The sequence below is a fragment of the Hyaena hyaena genome, unplaced genomic scaffold (assembly GCF_003009895.1).
Source record: "Hyaena hyaena isolate Hyena2069 unplaced genomic scaffold, ASM300989v1 scaffold_583, whole genome shotgun sequence".
Taxonomy (NCBI): Eukaryota; Metazoa; Chordata; class Mammalia; order Carnivora; family Hyaenidae; genus Hyaena; species Hyaena hyaena.
This window is the reverse complement of record NW_024081216.1, coordinates 704,737-719,240: the sequence shown is the minus strand read 5'-3', so window position 1 is coordinate 719,240 and position 14,504 is coordinate 704,737. Positions and strand designations below refer to the sequence as shown.

Genomic DNA, 14,504 nt, shown 5'->3' with positions numbered 1-14,504 from the left:
ATACTCCAGAGTCACTCCAACAATCCACCTCTGAAATAGAAAATTACTTTTGGTTGCAGACCTCAAGATTTTCTCTACCCAAAGAACATACACACATGATTTCTCTCTTTTCCATCACTGAAGTCCATGTGATGTAGTGGAAAAAGCACTGGACATGGTGATGAGCCGGTCTGGACTCCATATCCAGCCCTGTCATAGATAGTGTGACCGCAATGCATGTCTTTTACCTGCTCTAGCCACCTGTTTCCCTGTGTATATTGTGAAGTTTGGATTAGATTAGTGATTCTCAGAGAGTGGGTCCTGGGCCATACTGCCCGCTTTACCTGGGTACTTGTTAGGAAAGTACATTCTCTGACCCCACCTCACACCTACTGATTTAGAGGCTCTGAGGGTAGGGCCTAGCAGTCTTTGTTTTAACAAGCCCTCTAGCTGAACTAATACACACTCAAGTTTGAGAAACACTGCCCTGAATTAAATTTTAGTTTAAATATTAGATCGTTGGACCCAGGTCCCAGAGTTTCTGATTTATAGATCTGGAGGAGGGGGACAGAGCCTGATAATTTGCTTTTTTAAGTTCTCAAGTGTTACTGATGTTACTGGTCAGGTATCACACTTTGAGAACTACTAGTTTTGGTCAGCTGTAAGCTCTGTTCCAACTCTGATTCCATCATTACTATTGCTTTCACAATGTCTTCTGTCCCCCTTCTTATTTACTTTACTGTAAGCTGCCTCTAAACTAATTGTTAGCATTGAAAGTTTCTAACATATCCTACTTTGTAGAGGGTGATGGACAGAAAGGAACTTCCCTAAATTCTTACAACTTATGTTAATATGAAACACCTACAGCTCTTTGGCATTGAAAGTGACCTTAGATGGTTTACTTAGTCATCTCATGCATGTAGCTAGTTACAAAAGAAGTGTCTTCGTACACCAAGATTCAAGAATTAAGGTCTGACGCTTAATTGCCATTGATCCCTTTATGTTGTCTTACGATCTGAAGAGTTTTGACACTAATATAGAAGTAAAATTATATTTTCATCCCAAGATGCTGTTTAATGAATAACACTAACAATCCAAAATTGCATTTTCAAATGATCCTTGTAATCCCACCTCTTCTATTTTATGGTTTTCTAGATACTTGGGATGGGATAACACTCTGTGTGGCTTCCTGTCTGCTAAGAACATAATAAGCCTCTGCCTGTTGAACTGAATTATTTAGTTCGTTCATATTTTCTTTTCTGAAGTAGAGTTATGGGTAAGAGTTGCTGTTTCTTGTGTGTGTGTGCGCGCGTGCGCACATGTGTGTGTTTTAGCAATTTGATAATTTTCTAGAATGAAATATGCAAACTACATAAGAGAAAAAGTAAGGCTCTGACATTTACTGAGTGCCTATTACATGCCAGTCACCATGCCACAAATGTTACTTTTCTGGTCTATTGAATCCTCACAATAACCATGTAAGGTAATATCATTAGCTTCTACATGAGGAAATAGACTCAGGAAGGTTAAGTAACTGTTCATGTTCACACAGCCAAGGGAATGGCAGTATGTAGATTTAAGTTCATATATGTTTGACAACAAAGCCTCTGTAGGCATTATAGATTCTGAACAAATATGTGGTGAACGAATGAATAAAGCAATGCTACATCACATTATCTTCCTAATGCGGAATTTGAAACAATCTGAATCATAGAGTTGAAAAGGCTCTCTAGGTCATTATCTAGTCAGGGGTTTAGTTATGCTTATCCTTTAAAGGATCCCTAACATGTGGGTATATAGCCTTTATTTGACCACCTCTAGGGAAATGACACATGTGACCTCTTTAATCAGAGTGATTGTTGAATAACTCATTATTGGAAAATTCTTCTCTACATTAAACTTCCTTAAAATCTCTTTTTTGAGTCTAGTTCTGCCCTTTCTAACTGCTCAGACTTAATCTGATTCTTTTGCCATGTGAAGATAGCCTTGTATTTTCTCTCTCCCAAGCTAAATAGCCCCCTTTTTCAGCTACTTCTCAAGATTCATAGCACATAATAATAACTTAATAAATGTTTGTTAAAAAGAAGGAAAGAATAAATAAATATGACAGCTATACTTCTCACTTGTTCCCCTTTAGAACACAAAGCTTCTGTGCTATGTTCTAGGTACATGCTAGGAACCATATTTCTAGAAGTAAATGAAATTATTTCTTTTGATATACTCTTGCACTGAACAACAATCCTACCTAAAAGAATGTGTTTTATTTTTTGACATAGAACAGTGCCCACATCTTTGACACCTCAGGTTTGCATCAGGTCACAGCAAGCTGGAGTTGAATAGCAAACCTAGTGCTTTTCTTCAGGGTTAAAGGCAAGACCTGGGCACAAGGGGATCAGCTCCAATTTACGCAGGCTAAGTTTGTACTCGAACGTACAAAACTCGGGCTTACCTCAGCTAAAATGATAGAAATAGCTGCCCAAAGCTAGTTTCTTTCACGCCCCACTGGCAAGGTAGTAATTGCACAAAGACCTTTTTATTATAAGTTGATTTTCCTGAGAAATGAATTCAGAAAAATACTGTATAGTGTTTATTTTTTGCTTGCCCTTTATTAACCCACATCTTACGGCTTTCCCTAGAGAAAAGCTGTTGGTAAATGAAACCTCTTAGACCCACACAGAAGCATTTTTGCACCATGTCCCTGGCTGTTGAGGGAACAGGGACAGGACAAGGCAAGTTGGCGCTGTGTAAACAGGGTCATCAGCCAGTGTATGGAATTTTGCCTAAAGAGAAGATTTTAAAATTTAAATGGGGGGAAGGGTTTGGGGTTGGTAGAATTACTGGTAAATGTTTGTAGCTTAAACAGGATATAATACAGCTTTTTTATACTTAGTAAAGAGCCCAAAGACCCAGTTTGAACTTAAGGAGCATCTCTGTTAGTGTATCCTAGTTTTGATCTTTAAATAACAAAAGTACTATAGTTTAACCTATGAAATCAGGCACTAAAAGCCAGGACAGAATCTTACTATGATACTATCCTGGAATCAGGGTAGCATGCATAGAGTGAAAAGAGGGAGCTAAGAAATTAAAATGTGATTTCACAGGCATGATTTTGTCATATCTCTTATTTTCTTTATATGGAATACAAATACTGATATAGAGTAAAGATTTTCTATTTTGCATTTTTGTGCTCTTTGATACATTTATTGAGGTCAAATGAAATTTGATATAGTAGGATTTATTATGAAATGCTCTCTGAATACAACTCCATAATTACTGAGCTACATGGTAGTGCATAAAGCTGTAAAACTTCTAAGCCAGACAAGCAATTTATATGTTACATCGAGGTGTGTATGGCAAAGAATATTAGTTTAATTGGGAGCCAAGATGTAGTAGCCTTAAATCTGAAGAGCTATATGTTTGTTTAACATAATGCGGTAAGGCTTTGAAATAAGATACCTAAACTGAGGAGATAAAGCATTTGGAATATATAACAATTAGACATTATTTTCTGACCAAGGACACTAAACACTGTTTTCCAAACAAAGGGCAGATGGAATGCAAAGCAGGTGAAAGAGCAAAACCTTTCAGCATTGCACAGTGTAAGAAGCAAACTTATTTCTTCCAGTTGTTTTGTTTAAGAAAAAAAAAGGAAAAAAGGAAAAGAAAAGAGTCAAGATAAAAGAAAAACCATTCACCACTATTTGGTAGAAACAGGGATGAGGCAAATTCACAAGGTTGTGTCCTTGGAGTCCTAATGGGATCTAAGAACAGGGATTTGCTAACTTTTGCCTGTGTTTTCTCAGGGAGCAGATTCGGAATGAGGTCAGAGGTGGGTGGCTGTTTGGGTACCAGCACACCAGCAGGAGTGAAAAACAAATACTTCTTGGCATACATTTGTTCTCTGTCTGATCATAGGCTCTCTTCTGTTTAGCAGGTTCAGGGTCACATGCCTCCGCTCATGATCCCAATTTTTCCACATGACCAGCGGACCCTGGCAGCAGCTGCCGCTGCCCAGCAGGGCTTCCTCTTCCCCCCTGGAATAACATACAAACCAGGTAAGTAGAGAGGAATTCAACATTCTTTTGGAAATGCTAAGATCCTCAATGTTTTTGCTTAGTAGTCACAACAAACACAGGAGCATACAAAGGAACTATGAATAAAATGATCATAAAGGCTGATTTTAAAGTCAAATTAGAACTGGAAAGTTAATTGGGAAGGGGGCGTGTTACTCATTTGTTGCAAAAAAAACTTTTACTTTCTCTTTTTCCACTTGGTTTGTTCTGAATTCATGGATAAAATGCTACTTTCCCTGGGGACCACAAATTTTTGTCAGCTCTCTCTCATACCTTTACTGTGAATAATTGTCTTTGGTTAAAGACACGTTCCTCCTCCTAAGAGCTTTTATGCTCTGGGAGAGTGATCACATACACTATAAAATGTTTTGTTGTTTGTTGTCTGATTTCTCCTGGAAGAAAAGTTAAAACTGGACAGATTTAATTAGTTCACTACTGATAGGTAAGATTCCTTTTGAGTTTAGTTTAAATAATGAAGCATACAGTAGTATTTTCTCATTCATCTTTGAACCTCAAAACAGGTCACATAACCTTGCAGTGAAATATGTTTTGAGATGATTTAGCAAATGTTATGATTTTTCTTTATTCCTCTGAGTTTACTGGACTCCTGGGGAATTCAATTAGGGACATAATGGTTTGAAGCTTCTTTCAGAGCCTCCTTGTAAACAGGGCTTTAAATGTTTAAAGATATGTTGCCAAAGGAATCCAATGTAAGAAGATAGTCAAGTAAATAAAGTCAACCTTAATTTCATTTGTGCATTCTTTGTAAGTGACCTCAGCTCAGAAGTAGTGACCTTGTTCTACTCATTAATAATTTCCGTGTCAAGTTCTTTTTAACATATTAACCTGATTATATTAACCACCAAATCTAAGTGCAGCAAATCTGAGCGCAGCGGCTTCTTTGTGTATGGGGTTTATAAAGTGAACAAAGGCATTTTAATGTGCTTAAAGTAATAATAAACTATAAATCACTCTACTAAAATCCTCAGTAAGGAAGCTTACTAAATAGCATCAAAAAACAAATCTAGTGAGTTTTAACACCTATTTTAATTGCTTCTTGCTATCGATTACTCTTTTGCATTTGGTAGATTACCATCTTCTTTGCGAGGAAAGGTAGGATGTCTGTCAAAACTTCTATCTTTTAAGGAATAGAGATGTTAAGGATTTGCTTCATTTAAGGATTGACTTTGAAAGTTCAGATACAAACTAGTCATACCTGGTATTACCAAAGATTTTGGGATACCTGAATGCAAGAAAATTGTGTTGTTCAAATTGTCAAAATTTGATTTTTCTACAGCAGGATTTTTAGAGCAAGTATTATTCCCTGTGAAATTTATATCTATATTAAGTACAGGATTATATTTTGTCAGATAATATGTTTCTATCAGTAGATTGGTTAATCCTTCCCTGGTTCAATCCTTCCCTGATGTCTCTAAGAAGTTCTGAAATATTTCTCCATCTTGACTTCCTTTGGAAAATTGATGTGACCTAAATTTACTGGTTTACCCTGAATCTGAGTAGTCATTCCTATTCTAGTCTTAGAACCCTTTTCAATGAACCATCTGTGAAAACTCTCTGTTTAATTTCAGTATTTCTACATTTAAAATTCTTCACGTTTAAAAATTGAGCGTGAGCCTTATTTTCTACTAGACATAACATCAGCATAGTTGACATGTTACTTACCTAATTTTGTTAAAACAATAATGCTGTTTTTCATGGGGGAATGTACTGTTACATAGGTAATGAATTTGGACCACTTTTTAAAAATTCCTCTTATATAGCATGGGTGAAATTGTAGTGAATAAAAAGAATATGGAGATTGATGGGTCGCCTGGGTGGCTCAGTTGGTTGAGCATCTGACTATTAATTTCACCTCAGATCATGATCCTAAGGTTGTAGGACCGAGTCCCATGTCAGGCTCCATGCTGAGAGTGGAGTATGCTTAAGATTCTCTCTTTTCCTTTGCTCCTCTCCTTTGATTATGGTGGCTAAAACTGTTGGTTAAGGCAGGCAGGACAGTGGGCCTTGACACATAGGACAATTTTTAATCACAAGCAAGGCTGACAAAATAAGATATTTTCTGTTGACCCCTAAGTTATGTCAGAAATTTTTATTAGCCAGAACTCTAAATACTTTAATATTTTCTGATCTAGGTTTTATTGCATATACAAATTATCCTTAAAATGATTAAAATTATGTTTTTATGTGATCAGTAGAGAAATTATGTACTCAGGAGACTTCATCTATGCAATGTTTTTGTCATTCACATGGATTGAAGGAGTAGAAGCATGTTAGACTGGAGTCTGGACTAGAAAAACTTTTTGCCCCAAACTAAACTATGAGAGTATCATTTGAAATACATGTAGAATAATGATTAGATGTTTTAGTTTATTTATTTATTTTGAGAGAGAGGGCAAGCCGGAGAGGGGCAGAGAGAGTGGGGTAGAGAAAGAGAATCCCAAGTAGGCTCTGCCCTGTTAGTGAGCACTGATACTGATATGGGGCTTGAACTCACAGTCCGTGAGATCGTGACCTGAGCCTAAATCAAGAGTCAGACGTTTAACCAGTTGGGCTACCCAAGCACCCAAGGACTAAATTTTTACAAGAAAGTAGCTCTGTCACATATAAAAGCCCTGAAATGGGGGTGTAGCTTTATATTTTGATATATAATATCAACAAGAAAATGAGCGATCACTATCTTGCTCTTATAAATTACAAAATAAATTACTCTGCTTTTGTACATTTTCCACCTTCCCATAACCTGAGACAGTTCCATAGTGTTGTGCCTTCAGTTGTTTAAGTAATTGTCTTGATTTTCAGAAAATGTGGACTACCTTAGGGTGATGTTCACTGTCAAAGTTGACTATTTCTGAATCCATTATTAGGACAGTCTAAACAAATATACTTAGGGCTGTGGACCTTTTTTCCTTCAGATAATCTGACCCATTGCTCTGGGCATATCAGTGTCCCTGTATTCAGTGAACACCAAACAAACTCTCTGACTTCCGGAGGTTGTTGAGGAGGCTTGTGGTCTACAGGGATTGTGCAGTTTCAAGGAAATATCTATCAGATTAATATCTGTAGACATAGATTTATTGAGTTTTAACCTTTAATTAACTTTTTTATTGGTTCTGTAATTAAAGACATCTTTCTAGAAAGGAATTAGTCAGGGCCCAGATCATACACCACAGAATTTTGGTTGTTTTGCTCTTTCACGTTACGAAACTGAGAGACACAGCATTCCAGGGCAAGATAAATGCATTTACGTGCCTATATTTGAGAAAATTAAAAGATTAAGCCTCTTTCATAGCTGGTGAGGTATATGTCAGACAGGATTGAATTCCCTGTAAAATAAAAATAATGGATAGCCTCCTTTATGCACCAGGGAGGGTGCAGGTGACCCATGGACTTTGTGCAGTTGGGATTTTTAAAATAACTGCTGCTAGCACAGCCACTCTGGGCTTCCTAGGAGATTCTGGAAGTACGATTTCTGAGTGCTTCTGGCTTCTCCACCCACTTTTTAGTTATAATATAGTAACTAAGACCTCCTGAATTCTTACTTTATGCCAAACACTGTGCTAAGTTTTTTACACGGATTCTTTTACGTAATTATTACTTGAAAATGTCATTTAACCTTGCTGAACCTCACATTTTTGTCATCTAGAAAAATATGTCCACTGCTCAGTGTGGATGTGAAGATTAAATTTGTTAAAATGTATGGAAATTCTTTGAAAACTCTAAAGCACTAGGTTTGGGGGTAAAATCTAAGTAAATTTAACAATATTAAACTACGTCCTTATCCATCAGAAGTGTCCAAAAGTATCCCTCTGCCTGATAACCAAAAATAATTTTACAAGTATACCTAATGCTTCTTTTAGAAAAAATTATGGTGAAATATACATGATAGTTAATATTTTAACTATTTATAAATGTGCAACTCAATGGTATAATACATCTGCAATGTTGTATAACCATCACCACTATCTATACCCAAAACTTTTAATCATATGCAACAAAAACCTTGTGTCCATTTAACAATAACTCTTCCTATTCACCTAGTAAGATAAATGCATTTATATATATATATATATCTTATATATATCTTATCTTATAAATATATCATATATATATACATATATATATCTGCGTATGTGTGTATGGGTGTGGGTGGTGGACATTGCTGATGGACACTTGGGTTGGTTCCACATTTGGCTTATTGTGAATAAGGCTGCTGTAAATACTGATATGCAAATATCTGTTTGAGTCCTTGCTTTCAATTCTTTTGGACATTTATGTAGGAGCAGAATTGTTGGGTCATATGGTAGTTCTATGTTTAACTTTTCGAGAAACTATCCAACTGTTTTCCACAGAAGTTGTGCCATTTTACATTTCTAGGAGCAATGCAAGAGTTCAAATCTTGTCATATACTCACCAACACTTGCTATGTTCCAATTTTTTTACCAAAAAAAAAAAAATATATAGCCATCCTAGTAGCTGTGAGATAATATCTCATTGTGGTTTTGATTTTCATTTTCCTAATGATTAATAATTTTGAGCGTCTTGTCTTGTGCTTATTGGAAATTTATATATCTTTCTTGGAAAAATATGTTAGCACTTTTGCCCAGTTTTTAATTAGGCTGTATGTTTGTTTGGTTGGTTTGTTATTGAGTTTCAGGATTTCTTAATATATCAGATGAATAGTTTGCAAATATTTCCTTCCATTGTTTGCCTTTTTACTTAATTTGAGTACACTCCAGTTTATCTATTTTTTTTTCGTTTGGCCTGTGATTTTGCTATCATATCCATGCAATTGTTGCCAAATACAAAGATTTATTCCTATGTTTTCTTCTAAGAGTTTTAGAGTTTTAGTATTTAAGTTTACATCTTAGATCCATTTGGGTTAATTTTTATATATTATTTAAGTAAGGGTTCAACTTCATTCTTTTGCATGCAGAAGCTACTTTTCCCAGCACTATTTGTTGAAGAGATATTCTTTCCTGATTGAATATCCTTGGCACTCTTATTGAAAATCAACTCACCATGTATGTAAGGGCTTATTTCTGGGCCCTCTAATCTGTTTCATTGGTCTATATATCACTCTTTTGCCAGTACCATACTGTTTTAATTACTGTACCTTTGTAGTGAATTTTGACTCAGAAATCATGAGTCTTCCAACTTTATTCCTTTTCAAGATTGTTTTGGCTACTGGGAACCTTACAATTCCATATAAGTTTGAGGACTGGTTTTTCCATTTATGTGATAAAGATTTTTGGAATTTTGATAGATATTTCACTAAGTCTATTGATAGCTTTGTATAGTATTGACATCTTAACAATGTTAAGTCTTCCTATTGATGCACATTTCCATTTATATATCTTTTAATTTTTTTTCAGCAATGTTTTGTAGTTTTCAGTGTGCAAGAATTTCACCGTCTTGGTTAGACTTATTCCTAAGTATTTAATTTATTTTAGATGCTATTACAAATAGAAATGCTTTCTTATATTTCTTTAGGATTGCCTGTTGCTTGGTATATGGACAGACAAATGATTTGTGAGTGTTAATCTTACAAGATTGCAACTTTTGCTAAATTTATTAGCTCTAGTAGCTTTCTTGTGGATTCTTTAGAATTTTCTATATGTAGAATTATGTCATAAATAGAGATAGTTTTACCTCTTGTCACAAATAGAGTTTTACCTCTTCCCTACCAATTTTAATGCCTTTCGTCCTCCCTCCTTTTCCCTCGCCTTCCCCTCCCCCCCTTCTGCTTGTCTAATAGTGCTGGCTTGAACTTCCCATATAATGTTGTATAGCAGCAGTGAAAGCAGGCATCATTATCTCTTTTCTGATCTTAGAGGAAAAGCTTTTCAGTCCATTGCCATTGAGTATGATGTTAGCTGTGGATTTTTCATAAATATCTCTTATCATGTTGAGAAACTTGCCCTCAATTCCTAAATTTCTAAGAGTTTTTATCGTGAAAGGGTGTTGGATTTTGTCAAATGCCTTTTCTGCATCCATTTAGATGATCATGTGGATTTCTTCCCCTCTGTTCTATTAATGTGCTGTATTACATTGATTTTTTTGTGTGTTGAACTCCTTTTGCATTCCTGGGAAAAATCCTGCTTTGTCATGGTGAATAATCCTTTTAATATGCTGTTGGATTCAATATGCTAATATTTTGTTGAGGATTTTATATTTATATGAGTAAAAGATTTTAGTCTGTAATTTTCTTTTCTGTGATATCTTTATCTAGATTTGGTATCAAGGTAATATTGGCCTCATTATTTTATAGCTAGGAAGTGTTTCCTTTTCTTCAACTTTTTTGAAGGTTTTGGGAAGAATTCATGTTAATAGTTCTTAAATGTTGGAGAATTTACTAGTAAAACCATCTGGTCCAGGACTTCTCTCTGTTGAGAAGTTTTGTTTACTGACCCAATCTCTTTACTTGTTATAGGTCTATTGAAATTTTCTATTTCTTCTTGAGTCAGTTTAGGAAATTTGTATATTTTAAGAAATCTGTCCATTTCTTCCAGATTGTGTAATATTTCAGCATAAAATTGTTAACCAGTGCTTCTTATTAATTCCTTTGTTTCAGTTAGCATTTACTGAATATCATTTTATTTGTATGTGGGAGTATACATATGTGCGTGTGTAATATGTATATGAATATGTATATTCTCATTTAATTTTCTTAACAACTCCAAGCTATAGGTAGCATTATATCTATTTTGTTAAAAGAAAAAAAAGATAGTCAAATAAGTTGATTAACTTTTTCAAGCTTTCCCATCTAGAGACTAGTGGAGATAGAATTCAGACTGAAGTTCTCTGGATATTTTATACTCTTGCAGAGATGGTTTAAATATATATGATATTAGGAAAAGATAACTATTTGATGTGAAGCATATATGACTTATATGTATGAATTTATTCAAATGATATCTTGCTAGGTATTTCCACCTCTTCCAGCATATGTAAAGCTGAGGTATTATAACCACTATTGCTGGAATAATTGGTTAATTAAATTCATCTACTTGAAATCAAGGCAGTGTCTGAGGTTCTTCAGATTAGTAATTTGAATCTTGTTTGTTTATTTATTTTTATTTTTATTTTATTTATTTTTGAGAGCATGTGTTCACCAGCATGAATGGAGTGGGGGCAGAGAAACAAGGAGAGAGAGAATCCCAAGCAGGCTTCCAGCTCTTGAAACCCAATGGTTGAGGGTGACAGGAGAGACTAGATCTCAAGAACTGAGAACATGACCTAAGCCTAAATCAGGAGTTGGACGCTTAACCCAATGAGCCACCCAGGCACCCTGTAATTTCATTTATATTCTTTCTTCCTTCCTTCCTTCCTTCCTTTCTCCCTTCCTTCCTTCCTTCCTTCCTTCCTTCCTTCCTTCCTTCCTTCCTTTCTTTCTTTCTTTCTTTCTTTCTTTCTTTCTTTCTTTCTTTCCTTTGTTTCTTTCTTTCTTTTCTTGAGAATGGGCATGCACAAGCAGGTAAGAAGGGCAGAGGGAGAGGGAATCTTAAGCATACTCCAAGGTTTTTGCAGAGCCCAACACAGGGTTCTGTTACATGACTGTGAGATCATAACCTGAGCAGAAATCAAGAGTGGGATGCTTACCCGACTAATCTACTCAGGAGCCCTTGTAAATTCATTTTTAAGTAAAAGTTTTGAAGTCCAAGTTAAAAATATGCACATCCATGTAAACTAACCTAGTTTTTGGAGATCAAGATTATTTTAATTATGCCTCCTTTATATACAGAGGCTATATCATTGGTGAGCTATTTTAAGGCATGAACTTTGAACTGATATTTTAAGTTGATTTCTTATAATGGATGGATTTATATCAGTTTATCCATATTCACTTATTTAATTGCTATTGTAACAAATTCCATGGATTTTCAAATGATTAGCCAATGGTCTGGATGTATCAATAAAATAAGTGAAGAAATTAAGATTGGTTCTTGATTCTTTTCTTCTTTAAAGGTATGAAAACAATTCACATGTTCTTAGAAAATGCCCTGGGATCAAGATTTTTCTCATCGTTGACCTATTCTTTGATGAATAGAGGAGAAATTTAGCAAGACCAATAAGAGCAGGGTGATCTCCACAATAGATACTGTAACATGTACCAGAACAAATTGAAGGTGTCATTTTATTTTTAGGATTCTAACTGTGTCATTCATTACTTGCTAACTTTTTCTGCAGTGTGATGCCTCACAGAGGTAAAATCAGGTTGATTATGGCATTCTTTGAGAATATAGAGGAGTTGTAATATTTTGCTTTTCTGCATATAGACATCCAGTCAAGATGCAAAGTGGCATGTCCAAATCTGGACTGGTGATTGAAATATTCCCATATTGTAGCAAGAATGAGGATAGCTTTGAAAAGTGAGATCTACCTATCAGTTGTTTAGGAACTCAAATAATTTACCATTATCCTATGATGCACCACACAATAATCTGTAAGGTAGTTAGGGGTGTGTAGAGTATTTTTCTTTTGTATTGGAGGGTGAAAAAATGAAGTGGGAGACTTTGAGCCAATTACTGAAGAGTCGTTGAATCCTGTCTCCTAGGTTTATGTATTTTTTCCTCTAGATTCCTTCCAACCTCTTCAATGATTTCCTCAGTAGGTTAATTCTGAAGTTAATATCCAGGAGACTACAACCCAGTCCCTTATCTTTCTGAAGAATCAAACTAAATGGACAGGATTTTACCCATGAGAGTTTTGACTCTTTCATAAAAGTGAAATTTGTATTTGATTTACAGAAACTAGGAATCTTCTTGCAGGAGATAGCCTGAGTCTAGTGGGTCCTAGGTTCTTAGTATAAGCTCTACCTTCTCCTGTATTTAAGTTTTAATAAGTTTTGGCTACTTTTCACTTTCCTTGAATATTAAAAAAATATACTCTCTCTTTATTCAGAGACTCTTGCTGTGGAGCTGCTTTGGTTCTGAAGGAATGTTGCCTATTGTGACAAGTGAAACTAATGTCAGGCACATTTTCCATAGGTTTTATTAGTTCTGTAATCTTCAGATGAAAACAGTCAGTTGAAAAATCTAGAAGTCTGGAAAGATGAATTTACAGAATGGACATTATTTCCCAAATTGGCTCTTGGAGGTTGTCTTTTTTATGCTAGAGGTAGCAAGAGCCAGATTACAGTAGTACCTAAAGCCAACCTGTTCCAACAGGCTTCATCTTCCTTTGTACAAATTTAAAAAGAATGGATCCTCACGCAAGCATTTGAAATCCAGAGACAAATTTGAAAAAAATTGCTACAACATGTTGACTGATTCCTTGCCAAGTCAGCCACTGAAAACTTTTACTTGACCGACTCTTACAAAGAGAAAATTAAAAGGGTGGGGGTGAAGCACATAACTTTGTTATTAAAAATTAAACTTCACAATACCATAAATCCCTCTCCCTCTTAACATTTTTTCTCTGCTTTTAACCCCCTTCTCTTCCTCACTCTTATCTTCTTGCTCCCCTCCCTTTCCCTTTTTTCTTTCTTCTAATCATTCTCTATAATGTACTCTGTTGCTCTAATGTATTCAGTTTTACTTTTAGTATTGATACAGTGATATGTTCTGGAGAAATAGCTTTCCAAAGATTATATTCAGATATACAGATTCAAACCGGCAGAAAGGTTAAGAACATTTTAAAAATCTGCTTGTCAGCAGTGGAAAGAAAGCTGTTTGTAGCCAGCAGGTGAGCTGGAGAGTACTACAGGGTGTGGTAGAGATAGTAATAAATTAACTGGCAAGCCAAAAACTATAAAAAAAAAATCAGCTATTTCATAGCATAGAAGCATGACAGCTATGAAAAAAGGAGTGCCCCAGGGAATTCTTTTAGAGTTTGATTTTTTTAAATATGTTTGACATGAAAAATGTTTTAGTACAAATAAAGCAACTGGTATTAAACTTACAGGGAGGGGGGTTGTGGTTTAGAGTTAGTATGAATAATGCATGATATTTAAAGAAAGAACAGCTCTAAAATGTTCCGGGAGGCAGTCCATGTTGATGGTTGGAATGGTGATTTTTTTCTCCTATTTTTGAAGCATCATTAATTCAGTATCGTTTTGTAATTTTTTTTGAACCTGATAAGATATCAACCAAAGAAATACTATTTGACTTAGATTAGGATATTCTTTCTTCAGATAATTTAGTTTAAATATCAAGAAGATCAGCAGAATTATTTAAGCATAAAGCGACAGTCATTTACTATAAAAAATAATTTGGCCTAGTTATCCTTTTTAAAAAGCTCATGTAGCAGTGCAAACCAAAATCAACCTCATGGAAGGGGAAAAACAAGATCGGATATTTTGAACATTACTCCATAGGAGACCAGCACAATATAGTGTTAGTGAATGCATTGTAGCAGTGCTCCATATGCAATCAGAAGCCAATTGTTACTGGACTGTGTACAAGCACACACTGTGCTCAATGGTCTGATGAG

General features: G+C 35.3%; 1 protein-coding gene across 10 annotated transcripts in view; it reads left to right on the top strand.

Moving 5' to 3' along the window:
• The window catches only part of SOX6 (SRY-box transcription factor 6), a 357,612-nt gene that overhangs the window by 230,039 nt on the left and 113,069 nt on the right, over nucleotides 1-14,504 (top strand). For 5 of the 10 annotated variants that reach the window (XM_039256670.1, XM_039256668.1, XM_039256665.1 and 2 more), the window contains exon 6: nucleotides 3,914-4,034. In XM_039256670.1, coding sequence (XP_039112601.1) covers nucleotides 3,914-4,034 — 121 coding nt within the window. Of the gene's footprint in view, nucleotides 1-3,910; nucleotides 4,035-14,504 lie in introns of all 10 variants that reach the window. The other 5 variants (XM_039256669.1, XM_039256667.1, XM_039256666.1 and 2 more) reach the window with 1 other exon arrangement.